The sequence below is a fragment of the Diorhabda carinulata genome, chromosome X (assembly GCF_026250575.1).
Source record: "Diorhabda carinulata isolate Delta chromosome X, icDioCari1.1, whole genome shotgun sequence".
Lineage (NCBI taxonomy): Eukaryota > Metazoa > Arthropoda > Insecta > Coleoptera > Chrysomelidae > Diorhabda > Diorhabda carinulata.
In genome coordinates this window covers 24,722,400-24,743,402 of record NC_079472.1, presented here as the reverse complement: position 1 = coordinate 24,743,402, position 21,003 = coordinate 24,722,400, and the positions used below count along the sequence as shown (strand labels likewise).

Here is a 21,003-nt window from a genome sequence, read left to right as displayed (position 1 = left end):
CACATCATGTGACCTTAAATTTTTTTTCATTATTTAGTTTTCTACCTCTCCTGAAAAGTTTGTTCTCGTGAGCCCATGATCTTTCAAAAATACCTGATTCAATTATATTTCTACATTAGAGTTCATCATATTTTGTATCTTTTAACGTTTTCTCAATCTTTAGTATCTTTATTATTTTGCATGCATCCTTCAGATATACGGGTTTCTTTCAAATAAAAGAAGCAGAGGATTGACTGCTGTATTTAGCTGAAAATACTTTTCCTCGTCTGCTGTACAGCACTTAATAGTTTATTAATAATATGCACTTAACTGAAATAAAGTGCTTGGAGCATACTCACTTTTTCTTCTGTTAAATCTACTCTTTTTATAGCAACTAGTCATCGTTTTCTACTTTCCTTGGACAGGTGGTCAAGATATTCTTTATGTTTGACAATGTAATAGCCTACATCCCTTTCAGTTCTACTTTTTGATTTAAATGAGATGGGCAGGTTAAACAAAAGTTAGATATGTGAAAAGACCTATTGTGATTGTCACAATCTTTAATAATTTTCTCATTCCTATTACTGACAAGTTTGGCACATAAAGATTCTTGGGTGTGTATTCTTGCACATAATGCTATAAAAGAGTACTGAAAAAACAAGCTTTCATGGATATTAACAAAATATAACAAAATAATTTATAATACATATATTTTAAAGTGTACAATATCAAAACTATTTGGAATGCACATTTCTACATGCGGATATAAAATAATGTGGTGATTACAATTGATAATTGTTTAATACAATATATTACATTTTACCAAATTTTTATAAACATATATTATGCTTCTATGGAATAAATAAATGTACATATTGAGTTTCTGAATTATAAAAATTCATAAATAACATTTATATTTTTGTAACAGTCTTAATATGTTTGTATTTTCTACATAAAATATGTCATGCAGCTTCTGAATTTTGCTATATTGTTCCTATACTGTATTGTAGATTATTTCATTTTTATAAGTTTCAAGACAACTGAATCAAATATTAACATTCACACTTAAAAATTATGCAACAGATTATACAATTGGTATAAAGAAAAACAAATACCACCAAGTAAAATAATCATCTGCATAAATTTCATTTTGGTTAAGTATAATATAACATTCATTTGGAGATATTTTAATTTAATTCACTTCAAAAATGTGGCAATTTTTTCTTGACTATGTGGAATTTTCTATTAGACAAGCAAATCAAGTAGCAATGATCTTCGTATGTAATTGAGAGTTTCTTAAATCCGTCTTTGGGTGAATTATTCAAATCTATGTGTGAAGAAAGATTTAGTAGTCCCATTATGGAATTTGCGAATTTCTCATCATTTTCCAGCTCTCCCGACGAAGATAATACTGCTCCATCTTCATTTAGTACCATATATCCTGTTTGACCAGGTCGATCCATATCATTGGAATCTGTAAGAAATTTATAAGCATTTTGTTTCATGAAATGTATTAGGAATATTATAAAGTTACTGAGAATTTAGAAATCAAAAAGTGAATTTACAATACTAAAAATAACTTGATTCACTTATAATTTTATTGAAGTATTGATTGAAAAATGGGAAATATGAGATTATTCTATATATTTTTGAGAATATACATCAAATATTAGAACAAGTAAAAAAGTCGTCGTATTCTCGGCGTGAGAGACTAAACGCATTTTTACAGTTAGACTAAGTTTTTAATTAAACAAATTTTACAATTTAATCAGCTTCTAGTGAACTAAAACAAAAAAATTATTGTGGTAAAACGGAGTTCTAAATTTCTATTTTGATATTCATGTTGCAGTTGATGTTTTAATCAATATAATTCTTGTCAATGTCAAGTAATATTTTGATAAAGACCATAACAGGTGAAAAAACTAATTTTTTCTTAAAAATGCCCAAAATTTATTTCATTTTGCACATCTACAGACATACAGGAATTAAGTGCAAAAAAACCTAGTTTGCTATATGCTTCCTGTCAGGAAATATCACTGCTACGGTCATACGGATGGACAAAACTCTAATAATAGCTCATTTTTTTTGTAAAAAATGTGCGTTGAAAATGAGTGAAAATAAATTTGGATCAATGTTAAAGCATGAGTATATAAGTTGGATTAAAAAGAACATCAGATGAGAGACTCACAAAGTAGGTTTACAAAATAAATTGCAGACAGCTAGAGAAAATATAATCATTTTTTTCCTACCTTTCAAATGGCTAAAAAAATATCAACAATTTATTTTGACATGTATCAATTTTGTTGTCTATTTGGTTCTTCGTCTTTGGTTTGTCTTCTATTGGTTTCACAAACAAGTGGACAATATAAAGTATATATATTATAGTATGAACAGAAACAATTCTAACTATTGAGGCTGGTAAAACAGCTTTTATTATTAATACTACAGAAACTTATCAAATAAATCCAAAAATAGCATATATTTTAAAATAAAATCTATGGTGATTGTGGAAAGCAGGAAATCTGTTCCATAACAGTAGAAAATTTATATAATATATGGTTTCTTATTTAAAAAAAAATTTAGATAGAACACCCTGTTTAAATGGATATTTATTCTGAGGAGTATTAATAAGTACAATAAGACAGGTATAAATCTAATAAGAAAATCAAAATAAAAATTGGTCTTTGTTTACTATGTGACTTCAAAATAAATACATAATGATGTAAAAACTGATGTGTTATTTATTGTTTAATGTTATGATTTTTTCATAATTATGTCAGTTTGTAGTTGTACGTTAAGCAATAGTTTATTAGGATCAAATAGAGATAATGTCTATTGAATAATATAAATTTGGTTTTGGAATATGTAAATAGTTGTTATTTTGAAAACAGGAAGTATAATTTTATGAAGCCTGTATATTTTTGATAGACTTGTACTATTACTTACCAAACGCAAAACTAGCGTTTTTTTATTTTTAACAGATAACTATAAAAAACTCAACCACAAATTGACAGAATGTGGATGTTTCCCTATCGATCACATGACAATTTACAATCATTAAAGTGAAATGCCAGCCACAGATCAACTATATATGCCATCAGCATACATTTCTGCAAATTATTCTATCATAGGCTCGGAAAGTGGTAACTAGATGTTCGGAAAGTAATCACGTTCATGGCTGTTCGACTAAACGGAGTATCGGGTCACAGCCAATATGTTTTTATTGGCAAATCTCTGATAACTGTTCATAATTATTAAAGCAACCAAAATCGAGATCGATGAACACAGAAAAGCTATAAAGTTACAAATCATACAAAACTAAAGCATAATATTAAAGGTTGTTACAGGTTGTTTTAAATAGGACATTTCCACCTAAAACGAAACTCGATCTACAGTTAACTGATAGGTGATCTACTTGTCCAGAGGGACACTAAAACAAATACTTGGTTGATTTTTTTTTGTATTTAATAGTAAAAATTTTCGATTTTCATTTTATACCCTGGAGTAGATTTTAATAAGTCTTGTAACTATTGTATCGTGCTCAAAATTCTAGTGACAAATGACAGGCAATCTGACAAGAAATATCAAACAAACAAATAAATTATATTATTCAATAATAAAAATTTTCAAATAGTAAAACCAACATAAATAATAAATAAATATAATTATAAACCTTTAAATATTGAAAACTGTACCATTACGTTATGTTTCAATAGAAGTGTACTTTATTCCAAAAAAATATCGGAACGAGCAAAAATGATACCCCCTGTTGCTCCTGGGCAAACAGAGGAAAAGTTAAACATGGTTGGATGGGTAAATTATAAACTGTATACATTAATTTCAATAAATCTGAATTGATTTATTCCTTTAGAAAAATACATTCAACATGAGACAGATAAGTCTGATGAATCTTGCTGCTAGTCAATTGTCTATGAAAAATGGGTCAAAGTCAACTATCCCATCCTACAGAAGAGCGTACAGTATTACAAGTCCAACTAAATCCTTAGATCTGCTACGAAAGAATTTACAAAATGCGATTAATAAGGATATAGATAATGTATTGAAGAAATATGTGGAGGTATATATCATCACAATTAACGTGTCGTTAATTATTCTAATTAGTTCTATTCAGACTACATTACATCGATTTGTGTTGTAGAAATTTTTTCAACCTGCTATTAATAATATAAGAAACAATTTGGGTAAAGATAGTGTAGGGGAGGAACATATAAAAGATGTTTGCAAACAAATGTTAGAGGAAGCCAAAGTAATGTATACAGCGAGCCCAAATTCCAGAGACAGTTCACCTTATGAATATAGTCACAGTGAAGCAGAATCTGAAGCTAGCCTTACTGATCTTAGACTTGGAAGAACAGTAAGTAATTTTTATGCATAAGCTCATCTTTTGTACTGATTATTATGTAATCAAATTTGAAATTTTTCTTTGTAAACATAAAATACTTTTTTTGTTTGTTTGAAGGCTGTCCTCACAGAAATTAAGGAAAATGCCAAGTTTTTTTGAAAATATCTAGAATGGTTTAAATTACAGCTATGTGTAGTTTCCCAAAATTAACCAAAAAAATGTAACATATTATTGAGCCTTCTTCCTCCTTATTGAGATAGAGATGAGAGTTTTAAATGCTCTTTCTTTTGTTATGCATTTATATCATGCTGATTTTACATTACTCAAATGGTTTTGTTTAAGGTCTTTCATAATCACCCAAAAGGTATTAAACAGGTATTCTATCTTAAATTAAAATAGGGACAATCAAACTCTTTGAGTACTGTGTCTCTTTTTTAAGTAAAGTGTTTAAAATGCATTCCCAAATAGTATTTTCTGGTGGACTGTCATAACCACCCTTGAAATCATTGAAAAAACTACGTATATCCCCATCCACATGTTAAAACTCGTATTTTTATTACTTAAAAAATCAGAAGCTTATCTAGTGGTGGAGTAATATACATTAATTTCACAGTTATTGGATAAAACATCCCAAACCAAAAAAAGGTTGAAGTAAAATACATTGTTCATAGTGGATAGGAATTTTGTGTAAATAATGATATATTGATACAATTAAATTTCATAATTCTAGTATAATCTAGTTTTTTTAACTTTTTCTGTAACATCATTAATACTTGACAAAAAGGTAAAAATAATTATTATATATAGAGTCCTGTTGGTCATTACAAGAGAAAAGAGGGAGATATGGAAATTGAATCAGTACCTTCATTTGCTATGATGCCAGCAGTTAAGAGACATAGAAACAAAACTCATCACTCAACAGACTACAGCAGCTGCAAGTTGTCTTTGAAAAGAGATGGCCCTAAATGGAATCCAGATAGAGTTCGGGGAAATACTTTGTTTATAATGGGCGCCAGAGCTAATAAAGTTTTAGGTTATGGCCAAACTAGAGGACGTTTGTATGTTAGACATCCGAATTTGGTGAGGTAAAGTTAATTAAAATTTTTGTTACAAATTATTTATTACTATCTGTATATTTTTTTTTGAAGATATTCTGGTGATCAAGAAGATAAAGAATGGTTGGCTTCAAAGAACTTGATGCCGCCAAGTGGAGGAAAAGCTTATCTGATGCTCTTAGAAGACATAAAAGAATTGACAGAGAGTGAAGAATACAGAAATAGTCCCAATTTGCAATTACATGAGCTGAGAGGTTTTGAAGTTCCTCTATTTTTATTGATAAAAATAAAAAATTTTATTGAATATGTGAGAAATGAGAGAAAATTATTGGCAAATGTTGACAATTTTGATGAACAGAATGATCATACCATTTCTTCTACCCCTCAAAGTATATTAGTCGACTCTGCACCAGCTACACCATCTGATGCTGCATTATTAGTTGAAAGCCAATCTGAATTATCTTTTAAAACAGATTTTTTGAATATGTCATCAGATATGAGCAATAATTTAACCAGTTCCGTCATTTCCAGCATTCTCTCTGGCCATTTATCTAACATGAATGGTGCTGATAATTCACAAGAATTTTAATCTAGTATCTTTTAGCAGATTTTAAAATCAGTATTTGCAAAATTCAAATGTTTATATTAATTTATAAGATCATGTAAAAATTGGCTTTGTACATATTAATGTTTTAGGATATCTGTCAATGTGAAAATATGATTTTTATAAATATTTCTTGTGGTAACATGTACAAGAGGACTAAGATCAATTATTTACTGGAAGTATTTCTAAAAATTATGTTCAGATTAAAATAATACCAGGCAAGTTGATTTTCCATCAACCTACACAAAATATATAATATTTTATCCTATGAACAGTGTTTGTGGTAGATCATAGGGCAAAATATCAGTATAGCTCGAAATAAAAAGTACTAAAACTGAAGCATAGGCGTCTCTATGTGCGCGTTGTCATACCAAAGTTAACTAGTATAAACCTTAAATAACAACTATTTCAGCGAAAGCTGAAGTGGTGGGAACGGAGATTAAATTAGAAAAATTTTTTTTTATATTTGGTAATCTATCAGATAAATTTTTAAGTATATATTCCCATTTGTCAATTGTACTTTTCTTCGAACATTCTTTATCATCATTAGTGAATTAGTGAATAACCTCATTTTAGGAAGTGTTGAGAATCAGTTATCTCTTCTAAAATCAAACCATTTTGTCATATAATTGAAGTTCTTATCAATAAATAGTGAAAAATAACTGTATTGAATGTTTCAGATGATAACTTTTCAATTTCTTGTAACGTCATTTTTTATTCATAATCAAAGTACTAATCAGTTTTTGTTCTAATTTGTTTTTTAAATTATCCATAATATTATACACATTCAGTATAGTTACATCATTTTCTTCCAGATTTTATTAGTTTATTAAATATATTTAGCATGTAGCAAGTGAAAGGGTTCAATAGCTGGAAGTAGAGATAAGCAACTAGTGCCAATATGACGTTTCATGAAATTCACTCTCAACTACAGAAACAAATTTTTTCAATTATTCTTTTCTATAAGCTGAAACTGAAAAATGAATATATTTCTAGAACAATATTTTCTATGTCTCGAATCAAGTAGCATGTTTCATAGTATTATGTGTATGACAGTTGCCTTTTATTAGATTTGGCACTTTTTCTTTAATATTTGTATATAATAAGTGATGAATCACAGGTTGTATGAATCCATAGACTTTTTAACAGTTTCTAACATGCCATCAGAATATTCATTAGAATGTTAGTAAAAATCTAACAGTTTGTATTGGATTCCATCATTTATTAAAAAATATTGCACCAGTTGATATATTTTTTATTCGATCCATCTGTCTGGAGACAGAAAAATTCTTCATCATTTAAATCATTGATAACACTTTCCCCAGAATATGGACCTAATAGTTCAGTTACTAAAGCTTCCATTTTAGTTCTTACTATGCGTATTTTATTGGCTATTTTGGAATTACATATAAAATTTTGTTTAATTTATTTATGGGATCCAAGATGAATTATGCTTCATAGTGTGAAAAGTCAATGCTAATTCTGATGCTGTCACATTCTCATCATCACTAGGTCCTGAACACCGTGACTTTGTATTTGAAGTAAGGAAATTTTGTAATGCACCAGATATTTTCTTCATTTCAGCTTTCTTCTTGTGTTTCTGGGTATTTTGATACTACTCAATCTACAGAAGGAAATAAACATAAACTGAAACCACCATCACCATATTAAACCATCACCATTTTCAAAATATTACTGAATCATGAATTTCCTATTCTTCAATTGAATGATGAATATTAAAATATTTGTTAATATAATTTTATGCAAATACAATTATGTGAATTAAACGAGAATATAAATATATTTTAATTCAGACAATGAAAAATATATTTTTTCACCATTATAATAACAAGTAACAATATTATTTTTAAAATAACACATTTAATTTGAAATATAGAAACTAATTTCCCATGCTCGTGTTGAAAAGATAACGTGAAACTAAATTTCAAATATGCAAAACTATAAGTCTTTTTAAAACTATTCAATACAAATTCCTAGCATACCAACTGGAGACTTTTTTGTCAAGATGTAATAAAAAATTAATGAATTAGGTTATGTAAGGTTAAAAAATGTAAATCAGATAACTATATTGAAGGAGAAGAAACGTGGCATTAACAATACATGTACACATTACCAAATTTACATACCTATCCAATGCCATTTGAACTGATTGTAAAATTCACGTCACATTACTTTTATTTTGAAGTTCACTTGTTATCCAGTTGTATTGTTTTTCCCATTCAGGTTTGTACTTTTGTAAGACTTTGGTCATTTTAGCTTTTTTAGGAGTCATTGGTGTTGGTGTATAACTATCAGGATCACTCGTCATTAATATTTACTTTAAAATGGATTCTTCTATTATAAACAAAAACAGCGGACAATTTTTGTACAATTTCGTCGTTTGTAACTTGTAACATATATGACAAATGTCAGAATGTGTACGTCTTGTCACACTCACATCACATCTGACATCTAACATTTCGTTCAGTAATTATAAATCGTTTCCATCATTGTTTTAACTTATGTGTGCTATTAAATAGTTAAGTGTTTTTTACGCATCATAGTAAAGGATAGAAATAAAATATTTTCGTATACTTTATTTATATGCAAAAGTATAGTTACCAAAAATGAAGTAGGATACATTATTATAAAGTATTGTTGGCAACTTGGCAACCCAACGATTATTCGGCTTTTTAGATGAGAGTTACAGAAATATAAAGATATATTTTTAATTTGCTTAAATGCTCAATTGATATATAACCGACGATCAAACAATTGAACGAAATCAAATAAAATTTTCAAACAGTACTTTCACAATAAAATTTTCATTTCAATAAGTAACCTTTGTTTTATTTACTTTTAAATCAATATTAATTTTCTGTTGTATTCGTCATTTTGAAAAAGAAGATATTTCTTTTGGAGGATTTATTTACTCTCCAGTGGTTGAAAACACTAACATTCGACGCATGCGCAATGGCTGAAAACTTCGTACAACTGGCAATCGCTCATCTGATAAATATTTACTTACCTTACCTTAAATATTTAACAGCCAGCACCCCTTATTTGTGACCTGATTCAATTAGGCAACCATATATGACAATAAATAGAAACAAAATTATCTTTAATTTGATATATAATTTATAAATGTACGTTATGAACGTATAAATTTATCGAAATCTTATTTGTTTACACCGTTCTGCGAAGAGATGCGCAACGGCAACCATGATTTTTTAGAATCTTCATATGGATTGCCGTTATTAAAGCAATATTTTATTTAAAAAACAAGATTTTTTCCCGAAAATCTACTGAAAATAATTTAATTAAAAATACTAGCTACCAAATTTTTAGAGGCAACTTGGTAGATGTATAAAAATTCATAACAATTTTGTATTTAGTAAAAAAAACGATAAGCACACTAATAGATTACAGGAGTACTTTCGTCACACACTACCATTGTTAGCGTAGGTCAGGGATTACTTTCCAAAGTTTTAACTCTGTTGACGATAATTTATTTGTTTAGTAATTTGTGATTTTTTGGTAAATTCTTTGATAAATTTTGCAAAAAATACTTTCTGGCACAAAACATTACCATTTTATACAATAGTAAACTAATTAAACACTTTTTAAATAACCTTAAAGAACACACGCTACCTCACGAACTTTATTTGGAAAGTGCACTATAAAAATATGACGGCCATGACGTTACCTCAGGTTGTTCATTCTGCAGTCGGACCTTACACTATATATATTATATAAAAGACATTTGTATTTGAATAGATGTAATATATATTTTTAAATAAAATAAATAATCGAATGGTTCACAATTTATTTAAATATTTTGCACTCTTTGCTTGCTTTCTAATTTATTAAGAACTTTGTGTACGAAACTCATGGATTCGACCGCATGAGCTTGGTACAAATGAATAAATTGGAACAAACTTCGTTAAATTTTGTGTCAAGTGTCAAATTCGAAAAAATGTCACAAATTATTTATCTATTTATTGCCCTGTATGAAATACGAGATTATGGAAGCACTTCTATGAAACTATATATATATATATATATATATACATAAACATATACAAATACATCACATATGGGTGATGCCGAAGAAACTTGACTAAAAAAGGCAGTGAAAAAAAAGTTTAACCCAATTATTATTTGAAAGTTCCGGAACTAACCCAGATCACGTTCACTGTTGTTCGGAAACTGGTCGTAGTCATATGTTATGTTTTCTACCTTGGTAAACCGGAACTCTAAAAGTTATTTATTTCCCTTAAAGGACTATCTACTTATAATTCTCATGAGCAGCGTCATTGATAAGTTACTGAGATTTGCGCTTTTTATACTTTTGGCATTTTAGCATAAAAAAACTTATTGGCTTCAAACTTTGGTACAAAATCCGTGAGAGGGGGTAAATCTTTGATAACTGCTCAATAATAAATATTATCCATCTATTATACAACTGAATAAATATCATGGAAGAAAAAATCTCGTTTTGAATTAAGATCTGCGATCAGCTGATATACCTGTACTCGTGTTACAGCACAGAACATTCCTTTGGTATTTATGTTCTGTGCTGTACATAGCAAGGGTATGTTTTGTCGGTTACAGTATCTGAATAGTCCTAGTGTGTCGTCTATATGGAATTTACACACAGATCACCTATATTTAGATGTTATTGAACTACTAATAATTATGGAGGTAAGGTGAACCGTCTTCTATGGGGGATTAGTTGAAAAACTGTCCAGCTGTAAACAGCAAATTATAATATGAAGATTTGCCAAAATAGGACTAGTGTAGGAAATGGAAGTGATATGAATTTAGCAGTTATATATTTTATGTACAATTTTAGAATTAATTTGTATATTAATAGTTTCTTTAAAATAATTATGACTTTAAAAAAAGAATTTAATTTACTCTCCTACTCTAATAGTTTGTGGGGCTCTTTTTAAAATTCTTTTCGATACACCAAGATGGTTCTCCTTACCTCTACCCTCTATAATAATAATTGAATTAAAATTTATTAAAGGCGCGTGATTTCAATTATTTTAAGGTAGTTCATACTGCTACCTTACGACTAATAAAACTTTCAAATTTATGTTTTTGTTTGTAACATTTCAATCAGATACACAATCACAAAAGGTGAAATTATGGAAATTATTATGAAAAAAAAAGATTTGGAAATTTTTTAGTTAATATATTGTTAGGATAAAAATATTATATTAAAGTTATTGTTAGAGCACTTTTCTCTTTACGCAGGTAAACTGTAGACAAATCAGGTTTTGTGAGTAATATGAAAATCTTTCAATTATAAAGATAATTAATACATATCGTGTTATTATTTATTAATAAGATGAAAATAAAACTTCAAGAAATTTATATTTTTAAATGAATTAAATATTGTATACAAAAATAACCAATTGAAATGTAACATATTAAGTAATTAAATCTAACTTTGATAAATTTTATCACTTGAACTTAACAAATACCCTGCAGTTGATTTAGTATTGTTTATAGATGGCAGCCATTTATTAAAACGTTGAAATCTTTATGAGGCACAAAAACATGAGCACAACACAACAATAATGAATCATCAAGAGAAACTGTACAATGTACAATGTACTAATTAATTATCCATTTTTGTGTTAAATTCGCCAACTTGATATACAGCACAGACCTGTCTGTGATATACAGTTATGCTAGCAGATCCATCTAGCAATTTAAATTATAATTACAAAATGATTCAAATTTGGGCCATCTATGTGAAACGTCTATAAAATAGGTGGTTTGTGGTTTACATTGTAGGTTAGTTGTCAAAATTTGAATGTTTTTAAGGTATACTATTATGAGTAATTCATTTTATACAAATTTCCGGTATTGTTCTTTAACTCAAATATCGAATAATAAGAAATTAAAACGATGTAATATGTCAGTTATTTTTAAAGATATTTCCGACAGAGTTCAATTACATTTGAAAGGAGAATATTTATTAGCAAATTGTGAAATCACCAAATATTTGGAACTAATTGCTAGTTGTACATCAGTTAAATATAAAATTAAATATGGAACAGAAAAACTGAAATCCATTCTAAATATCATATATATACGTAATAAAATATTCGAAAAACATATGACCAAGTTTCCAATGTCTTCAGATTCAAAAGATCCTTTTAAGCACCTTGGAATTTCACAAGATTTACAAATGCTTGGCAATTTTGAAGAAAAATCGAAATCAACTGGTTTGCCAATAACTAATAATAACCAAACCTGTTCTTTTCCCAGTGATATGTTGACTAATCAAAATTTTAAAAGCATCACAGAAGAATTTGATAAATCAACAGAGAAATCAGAATTGATTCGTCAATCAAACTGTAGTGCATTGAAACATTGTACTATTGGTGAAATCGATACAATTGAAGAAAATAGTTGTTTTAAAAAAAATGAATGCATTTATAGTAATCAGCTTATACCTCCAGAAACAGAAATTAATAAATCCTATGAAGTGACTGCAGTTGATTTTAATTTAGCTGAAGAAAATAGAAGCCTGTCGAGATTAAATAATGTTGAATCAGTTTCATTTTGTTCTTACTTGCTGCCAGGTAATTCTAGTGATAATTATAAAAATGATTCTCATCTATTAAATAACAGTCCGAACAATTTGCAATTGTGCTTTAATGTCTGTCCTGGTAATATATCAGTACTTGAAGATACCCACTCAGCTATTTCGTACAGAGATGCAAATCCTATGCAATATTTATTCAATAATAACAAGGATGTTTCCATGTCTTCTAATGGTTTGGAAAATACTCATAATAATGATAACAAACTGTCTCCTGAAAAACATTTCAATCACAGTGAAGATATTTTCAGTTATGAAAACTCTGTCGAATTAACACAAATTAATGAGGTGGAAACTTTAGATAGAGAACTTCAAACTGTTCAAAAAAAGGATGGGACAAAACGCTCTTTGATAGTTGAAACTTCACAAAAATTTGATTTGAATAGTTCAAACATAAATAATAATGAAAGTAACAGTTTAAATACATTTGTCCCTTTAACAACCCTTCAGGACAGTTGTGATGACCTGTGTGAGATGATGAGCAAGTTTTTGAATATTGTTGATGATCAAGATATCAAAGGAAATGGTGCAAAATGTGTGGGCATTCTAAAAAGGATCAAAAATCCAGATAATGTGAAGAAAAATGTTGAGGAGATTGGACAATTAGGTACTTTTTTACAGAAGTCATATAATAAGAAAATTAATAATTTGATTTATAATGTAATTACTAATTCAAAGTGGCAAGATTTTTCAGATGACTTCGAAAACATAAATCAATCGAATCAAGAAATTTGTGATTTATTAACGAGAATAATCGACAGTAATGAATTTCTCGAACATAATAAAGAAGCTTTCGGTAGGTTGAAGGCGGAAGTAATTGCATGTTTGGATCCTGCAGATATTGATGATTTAGATCTAAACACTCTCTTTGACTCTAATGCTAAAATGATTCAAGATATATCAAAGAGTTTTCAGAAGCAGCTGGTAATTGACTTCAGACAATCCAACAGCCCTAGAGTTATATACGATTGTTTAGATTGGAGGAAAATACAAATCTGATTAATCTAAATCATACAATATTTAATATTCATTCAAAAAGATAAATAGTTCATTTTAGTTAAATAATTGTTCCCCTTAAAATATTTTTCCTTATATTTTAAATCAATTTATAAACTTAGAAATGATTTTAATAAAATGTTGAAGTTTTTAAATAATTTCAATATATTTTTTTGTTGAATGATTTGTAAATAAATGTATTTGAAATAAAGTATGACCATTATATAAATACAAATAATACATTTACTCAGATCTGTTGAATCTTTTTTTATATACCACTTGGTCCACCTTTTACACCTGGAAATTTTAAATATGGAAAATAATATGACGAAATATAAATTTTCTAGCTTCATTTGATTGAAACAAAAAAGCCGCAAGGATTGAAAGTAATCAAAAATTGACAGAACTATAATATACAAGATGATGCAAGAAATAATGCTGTGACAAATAAAATTTTCTCATACGATCCCTCGTTTCTGAGTTATAGGACTTAAAAACTGCGAAATGAGAACTTATATATAATACTTATGTAGTAGAATTATAAAATTCGGCGGAAGTGTTGTACCTTTGATGTACGTTGGATATACCTGGAATCCGTTTGATGTTTGAAGTTTTTATGATAGCAGGCGGTTTATTTACATTGTTTCTTTATATTCTAGAACCTTTTGGGGTATATATAAGGAGTTTGTATAACGCATTTAGTTAGTTTATAATAAATAGTCGGAGTGAACAGATCGAAATAGAAAGTAATCGAAGAATTTAAATAAATTATTTAAGTTAGTTAAGTGTAGTGTAAGGTATTTAAATAAATTAAGAACGTAAGAGACAGGGTTTATTAATTCACCCGACGAATAGAAATCTTATATAATAAATAAGAAAAACATTACAATAATTTCTTAATTATACATTCGAACATTATGAATTTTTAATGAATGATTACGTATGTCTATGTAGTGTGTTTGACGGAAGAAATAATTATACACTACTATCTGAAATCCAGGGGCGGCTCGTGTCCAATGGTTAACAATCCGTAACTTTTACATAGACAACCTGTACAATTTAAAGATACCGGAAATAAATTTTCTTATCGATTGTTTAACAAAAAGGGACTCTTAGTTTAACTCGTTTAAATTTATGGTTAAGGAGATATATTTTTAGATCGTTGTACATGTCAATGAAACCATTCGCCATAAAGAGACATCCAGAGGAAAACTATCATAAATTGTAATTATTTATAGCAAATACTGTATTAAAACACAATCAAATATTTCTTGGAGAACTAATGAACAAATAAATAAACATTTGTACTACATACTATCGAAGATCATATTACCGGCCTAAGGAAAAACGAGATCAATAATTGAAATATAAAAAATAACAGTGGATTGGTCGGGGAGGTCCATTTGTGTGGCCACCACGTTCTCCTGAATTAAATACAATGGATATATATTTTTTGGGATATCTTAAAAGCTAGGTTTGCAACACAAGGAACGAAATGATCGATAGAATAAACTTCCACTGTGATGCTATAAGGCAGAATCTTGAAATGCTTTTCCAAATTTAAAGAAATATCCTCCTTAGACTTTGGAAGTGTGTAAAAATACAAGATGCCCACTCCGAACATTTATTATAGTTTTTTTTCTGGTTTTATTTGATAAGGTGTAGCATAACCAATTAATTTTTTTCACATTTCAATGTTTTTTGATACTGTCAAACACGATGTTTGACAGTATGTAGTTCAATTACAAATTTTTTGCAATAGCTTCCACTTTTTTCTCAAAGAAATTTTTCATATAAGTTATTGCAATTATCAATTTTCACTGTTTCAAAATTAAATGCACATCTTCTAAATAGGTGTTTTAGATAATTTTATTTTTCTTATTCATGGCACATTCCCGCAAAACCCAATACACACATTGTTGGTAGGAGCAACTGCTGGCCCACTGTAGGAACTGCTGGGAAAGTTCCTACGTCTGTAACACTTTGTTGGTTCGTTGATGGACCTAAAGCAAGCAGCTGGTTAGCTTTCTTGTGGGGTTGGTCCAATCTCATTTATCATGCAATTGACCGGCCCGAAATTACAAATGCAGGACCAATGAAGACAGAATTTAAGATTTTCAAATGATTTTGATCAAAATAAATAATGTTCTTTGGGGTCTCCTATCATTATATTACAAAGAGGAAAAAGTTTTTACACATTTACACACAGTTTCATCAATAAAAAGTAAGTATATATAGGTATCATGACTTTAAGGATGATTGCGGTTAGTTTCATTGTCAAACGTTATCAATCTCGCTTTATCTTCATATAAAAGAGAGAGACGCAGCTATTTTTCTTTGATAAAAATAACTAGAGGTTGTAGGTCATGTGTTGTTATAGCTGAAGGTTTTATTTTATTGATTGTTGTAATTTCACCCACCAAGATGTTGATTTCATTCTAAAGTCGTGGGTTAGAAGCGCATAAGATCGACAGGGTGGACGAGAGAAGAAAAGGAAGAACAAAAATGATTTATTTTTATTTTTTTCTATTTTTATTAACAAATAACAAATAACTGGAAGGCACAGCCATGGGACATACCACTAGCCCAGTTTTGGCATATTTGATCATGAATGGCTATTGAAAGTTACTGAAAGTTCGAGGCTGCTACCTTTTCCAGTTAATTTCGTCAAAATTTATGTTGCTGATTCCATTTTAGCCATTCCAAAGCAACAAATTTGAGACAGTCACACGTATCTTTAACTCGTATCATCTTAATCTCAAGTTTACTCATGAGGGAGAAGTAGATGGTGCTATCTCTTTTTTCGACACCGTGGTAATTAGGCGCCCGAATGGTAAATTATTAACAAAATGGCTAGGTCCAAATCTTCAGCATCAGGCCGACTACTCAACTTTTATTCGAACCATATTTGAAGACATAAATTAGGGACAATAAAAGGGCTTATATACTGGGTTCAACGTCTAAGTAGTCCTGAATTCTATAGTGATAATAATAATAAAATCAGACAAATTCTTAATGTCAATGGTTTTCCTGGAGAGCTGGTTAATAAAATTATAAATGAGAGCAGTCATAACATAATACAGGTACCTCAAAACGAAATTATAAATTTCCGTGGATTAGAGGATTGTCGGAAACACGCACTCGTCAAATAATTGTGAGCTGGCATTTTACCCATTAAAAAAAGTTGACAACTTAATCACACATATCAAGGAAAAAATCACTTAAACTCCAGCATTTTAATGTGATTTATACTCGTAAAATAAATTGTTTAGACAAATAAAAGTTACATTGGTATGACTAAACAGTACTCGAAATCCAGAATATACCAGCATGAATATTGTCGAGAACATGATAAGAACAAAAAGATAGATAAAGAACATCTTCTTCAAGTACCATACATTTTGCAGCGTAGCGTGTAGGTGCTCTCTTGTCCAGAACTTCTAATCTATTATTTGAAGGCATCCTTCTTCTGCACAACGAAAAATTGTTGCCCAACCCTGATGCCATACCAATCTCTTATATTCCGTAGCCAGGAATTTTATTTACGCTCTTGTCCTCTCTTTCCGTCGATCTTTCCCGTCAGTATGAGCTTGAGAGTTTAATATCTCTATCCTCGCAGGATGAGTCCCAAATAAGATACTTTTCGTGGTTTAATTAGTTTTCTCTCCACACCCGCTCTCCAAAGTACTTCTTCATTCGTCATGTGCTCAGTCCATGGGATCCGTAGAAGTCTGCACAACAGCCACATTTCCATTGCTTCTATTTTGTTTAAGGATTTCACTTTCAGGGACCACGTCTCCACACCATACAAAAGGATTGGCCAAATATAACATTTTATCACCCTCAATTTAAGACTTAGGGGGATTATTCGGCGTATTAGGAATTTATTAAACTTTGTAAAAGCTATTTTTGCAATTGCTATCCGAGTTTTAGCTTCCTCGTCGCAATAACATTTTTCATTTAACATACATGCAAGGTATTTTAATTTATTGACTCTATCTATGTTATTTTCATTGACAAGTAATTCAGCTTCGCCGTGTTGTTGTCTGCTTATGACCATTAGTTTGGTTTTATGCGCGTTTATTGTGAGTCCGAATTTGGTTCCAATTTCGTTGATAAAATTGATCAGCTTTTGTAGGTCTTCTACGTTGTCGGCTAATATCGCAGTATCGTCGGCATACCTAATATTATTTACGAGAGTTCCATTTATTATAATGCCTTTTTGATGGTCTTTTAATGCCAACTGAAAAATTCGTTCTACGTATATGTTAAATATTATGGGTGAGAGTATGCATCCCTGACGGACTCCCCTAAGTATCTGAAGGTGTTCCATAGTCAGAGAGCCGCTAGTTCGCAGTTCCGCTGTTTGATACGCATACAGCTGTTGTATGATCCTGATGTCTTTACTATCAATATCAACATCCTTTAAGATGTTAAACAGTAATTCATGGCGAATGGAGTCAAAGAGCATAAAGATGCGAAAAGAATGATCAGCGAAATGATATACATACAACTGAATGATACGGTACGGATGTGACCAATCTCGGGTTTCAATATAAACATCTTTTGATGTTAGAAGTCAACATACTCTGACAACATACTCGGACTAGTGCTTAATAGTGATAATTAGAATAATTCCAACAGTTTTTACCGTTCATGCTTTTGTTAATATTGGAAGTTTGGTTATTTATTTTCTGATAGATGCATCTCTCTTCGTCTGGAATATGTGACTGACATCTAATAATGTTGCTTGCACCCTTGCACAGGTTTTCATTCATATGCGTATCTGTACGTTTCTTTAAATAACTTTTTCATTGTTCTTCTGTTGTCTACAACATGTTCTTGTTTGTTCATGTTATATAGTTTGTTTTAGATGCAGTGTGTCCTAGTCATTCACATATACATGTACTCGTATAGATATTTATATTGTTAGATTATCTGTTTATTGTTTTTCTTCTAATTTCACAATTTTCGTTCGTCGGGAAGTCATTTAGTTTCATTCGGAGAAATTCAAGGTACTGTTACAAGCTCGCGAAATGGGTCCTTAAGTCGGCTCTGCTCCACTACAGTGCAATTTTAAAAGTTGGCGGATTCGCGCAGTGTTTCACTTTTTTATAAATAGTGGAAGCGCCTTTGATGTGACCTTTTAGACATTTTGATTATAGCGGCCGGGTTATTTACAGTATTTCTTCTAAATAATTTCTAGGAAAGTCTATTTATTTGCTTCTTTCTGAGCTGAACTTTATAGAATCCTATTTGTGGTATATAAATGTTTTTTAATTCACCCCACGAATAGAAATAGAGTGTAAATAAATACGAAAAACGTTACAGTATTAACGTTTTTAGCGCTACAAGCGCTCCACTATGAAGAAGGAGGATATTTTGAATGTTGATTTATTATCAACTAACTTGAAGTTTTATTTTATTCTTCAAAGATGCAAAAATGTAAACAGAAGTTTTCATATAATAGCGTAGGTGTCAATTTCTCCACCAGTTTTTAGATATGCGCATTCGCCATATATTCAAAACTTAATTGAGTAATTTTATAAAACAATTTAGAATAATAAATTGAAGTGTGATAGCGTGTTGAAGTTCTGAAATTCTTTAACTACCTAACTACTAGAAGAGTTTGCAAGCAATTGTGATAACTTTATCTATTCTTAGTTGAAGAACTGTAAAAAGCAGACATTTTACTAGTTTCGTATTCTCAGGAATCCCCGTAGGAAATCCGTAAAAACATGCGTTCAGATCAAAGAAGCCGGCTTATTATTTCAAAAGAACCGTTCCATTATTTACATCAATCAATTAAGAGATCTAGTTTGATACCGAGTGCAAACTCTGGCGGTTCACGGTGTGGAATTGTTTATTATAAATATTTTCGTTTAATTTAGTTTAGTTAGCGATTTTACATCTGATTTTAGTTTTTATTATGATTTACTATTTCAATTCATTGAGAGTGATGGCTTTTGGCAACATTTTGAGATAGAAGACGCAGTGTCGAATAGTGAAAAAAGTGTTATTACGTAAGTCTGTCGAGAGCTTAGACGTAAAAATGTACATGTTCAATGTCTAAGGGTATCAAAGAGAAACGATAAACATGGAAATCAGTAAGTCAATACAATTTTTGAACGAATTGAAGTAACTTTAATTCCATATTTTACCATTTATTGCATTGTACCATTGGGGTATGTTATAGATTATACAGGGTGTTCCAAAAAAGGTGATCCCGTCTCTGGGATAGATCGAAAAAAGAAAAATATTTGGGGTTTGCTAAGTAGCAACTTTTCGTAAAGCCATCCGTATTCAAGATAAAGGGCGTTGTAGAAAAAAAAATTATATACATTTTTTACGATTTTGTCGATTTTACTGGAAACGGTGTATTGAAATTTTATATGTTTTAGAAGCTGATACATCCAATGAATTTGTTTTTATATCTGACTTCCATAAAGGGCGCTAGTTACACGGTTCGTACAAAGTAGTATTGAAGATAACTTTTTTATTATTAGATTTATTGAGCAAAATGTACTAATTAAACAAAAAATCATAAAATGAAAATTTAAAAAAAGGCTAATAACATAAAATAGAATTTAATTTGAGTAGGTGCAGTACCCCTGCTACTATATATACATAGTGTGCAGTGCACACGGGCGCCATTTTTTAGGGGCGCCAAAATCAAAGGCACAAAAAAAATTTGGAAGAAAAAACACAAAAATAATTTTAAAATAAAAGTTGAGAAATTAAATAGGATTAGGTATAAGTACACACGAAATTTTATTAGTATATCATCCAGTTATTGTTGATTCCTATATTACGAGACTTGAGAGAACTTGTCAGGCGGTAGTTTCTTGATTTTTCCTGTTCAGACATGAATAATGCCGGGAGGTATAAAAGCGATACAACACCAGAGGCGTTTTAAACTTATTAGTTTACTTGACCGTGCAACAAATGCATAAAAAAGTTATCCTAGTAATTAATTTTTATATTGAAGGTTATTTTTATTTTGTCGAGTGGTTGTTGTATAATACAAAATTTTGTTAACTACATTTTTTTCTAAAAAATTAAGTGTTGAATAACTTGTGTTCTCTATTTTATGCTACCAATATTATCCCTTTATAGGATACTGGTTATAATATTTTTTACGAAAATATCTTTTAACACGATTTATATTAGCTTCATTTGTATGTTTTTTTGCTTGTTTGCAACACTCCTTTTTAACACGCTTTCTCATTAACACATTATATGTAGGGGAGAGTATGATTTCCGTGGCGCTGCGATTTAATTAGGCCAAATCCAAATCGAAAACGAAGATTGAAATTTTTTGATATCTCTCTTCGTTTTCGAGATATCGATACTTAAAGTTATGATCAAACGTCAGTTCAACATT

General features: G+C 29.8%; 2 protein-coding genes and 1 long non-coding RNA gene across 3 annotated transcripts; 2 read left to right on the top strand and 1 right to left on the bottom strand.

Annotated features, from left to right (window-relative positions):
• Positions 1-672: 672 nt before the first annotated feature.
• LOC130902433 (uncharacterized) lies at positions 673-3,217 on the bottom strand. Its single transcript, XR_009060392.1, has 2 exons — positions 2,926-3,217; positions 673-1,453 (listed from the first exon to the last, which is right to left on the bottom strand). It is a non-coding gene; the product is annotated as an uncharacterized LOC130902433 (long non-coding RNA).
• Positions 3,218-3,511: 294 nt separating this feature from the next.
• Positions 3,512-9,815, top strand: LOC130901686 (deoxynucleotidyltransferase terminal-interacting protein 1). Its single transcript, XM_057813221.1, has 5 exons — positions 3,512-3,792; positions 3,851-4,057; positions 4,139-4,354; positions 5,150-5,427; positions 5,491-9,815. Exons 1-5 carry the CDS (start codon positions 3,736-3,738, stop codon positions 5,984-5,986), a joined length of 1,254 nt encoding a protein of 417 aa, XP_057669204.1. The 5' UTR covers positions 3,512-3,735; the 3' UTR covers positions 5,987-9,815.
• A 1,798-nt stretch (positions 9,816-11,613) lies between these two features.
• On the top strand, positions 11,614-13,877 carry LOC130901108 (uncharacterized). Its single transcript, XM_057812209.1, has 2 exons — positions 11,614-13,230; positions 13,309-13,877. Exons 1-2 carry the CDS (start codon positions 11,829-11,831, stop codon positions 13,620-13,622), a joined length of 1,716 nt encoding a protein of 571 aa, XP_057668192.1. The 5' UTR covers positions 11,614-11,828; the 3' UTR covers positions 13,623-13,877.
• The last annotated feature ends 7,126 nt before the right edge of the window (positions 13,878-21,003 follow it).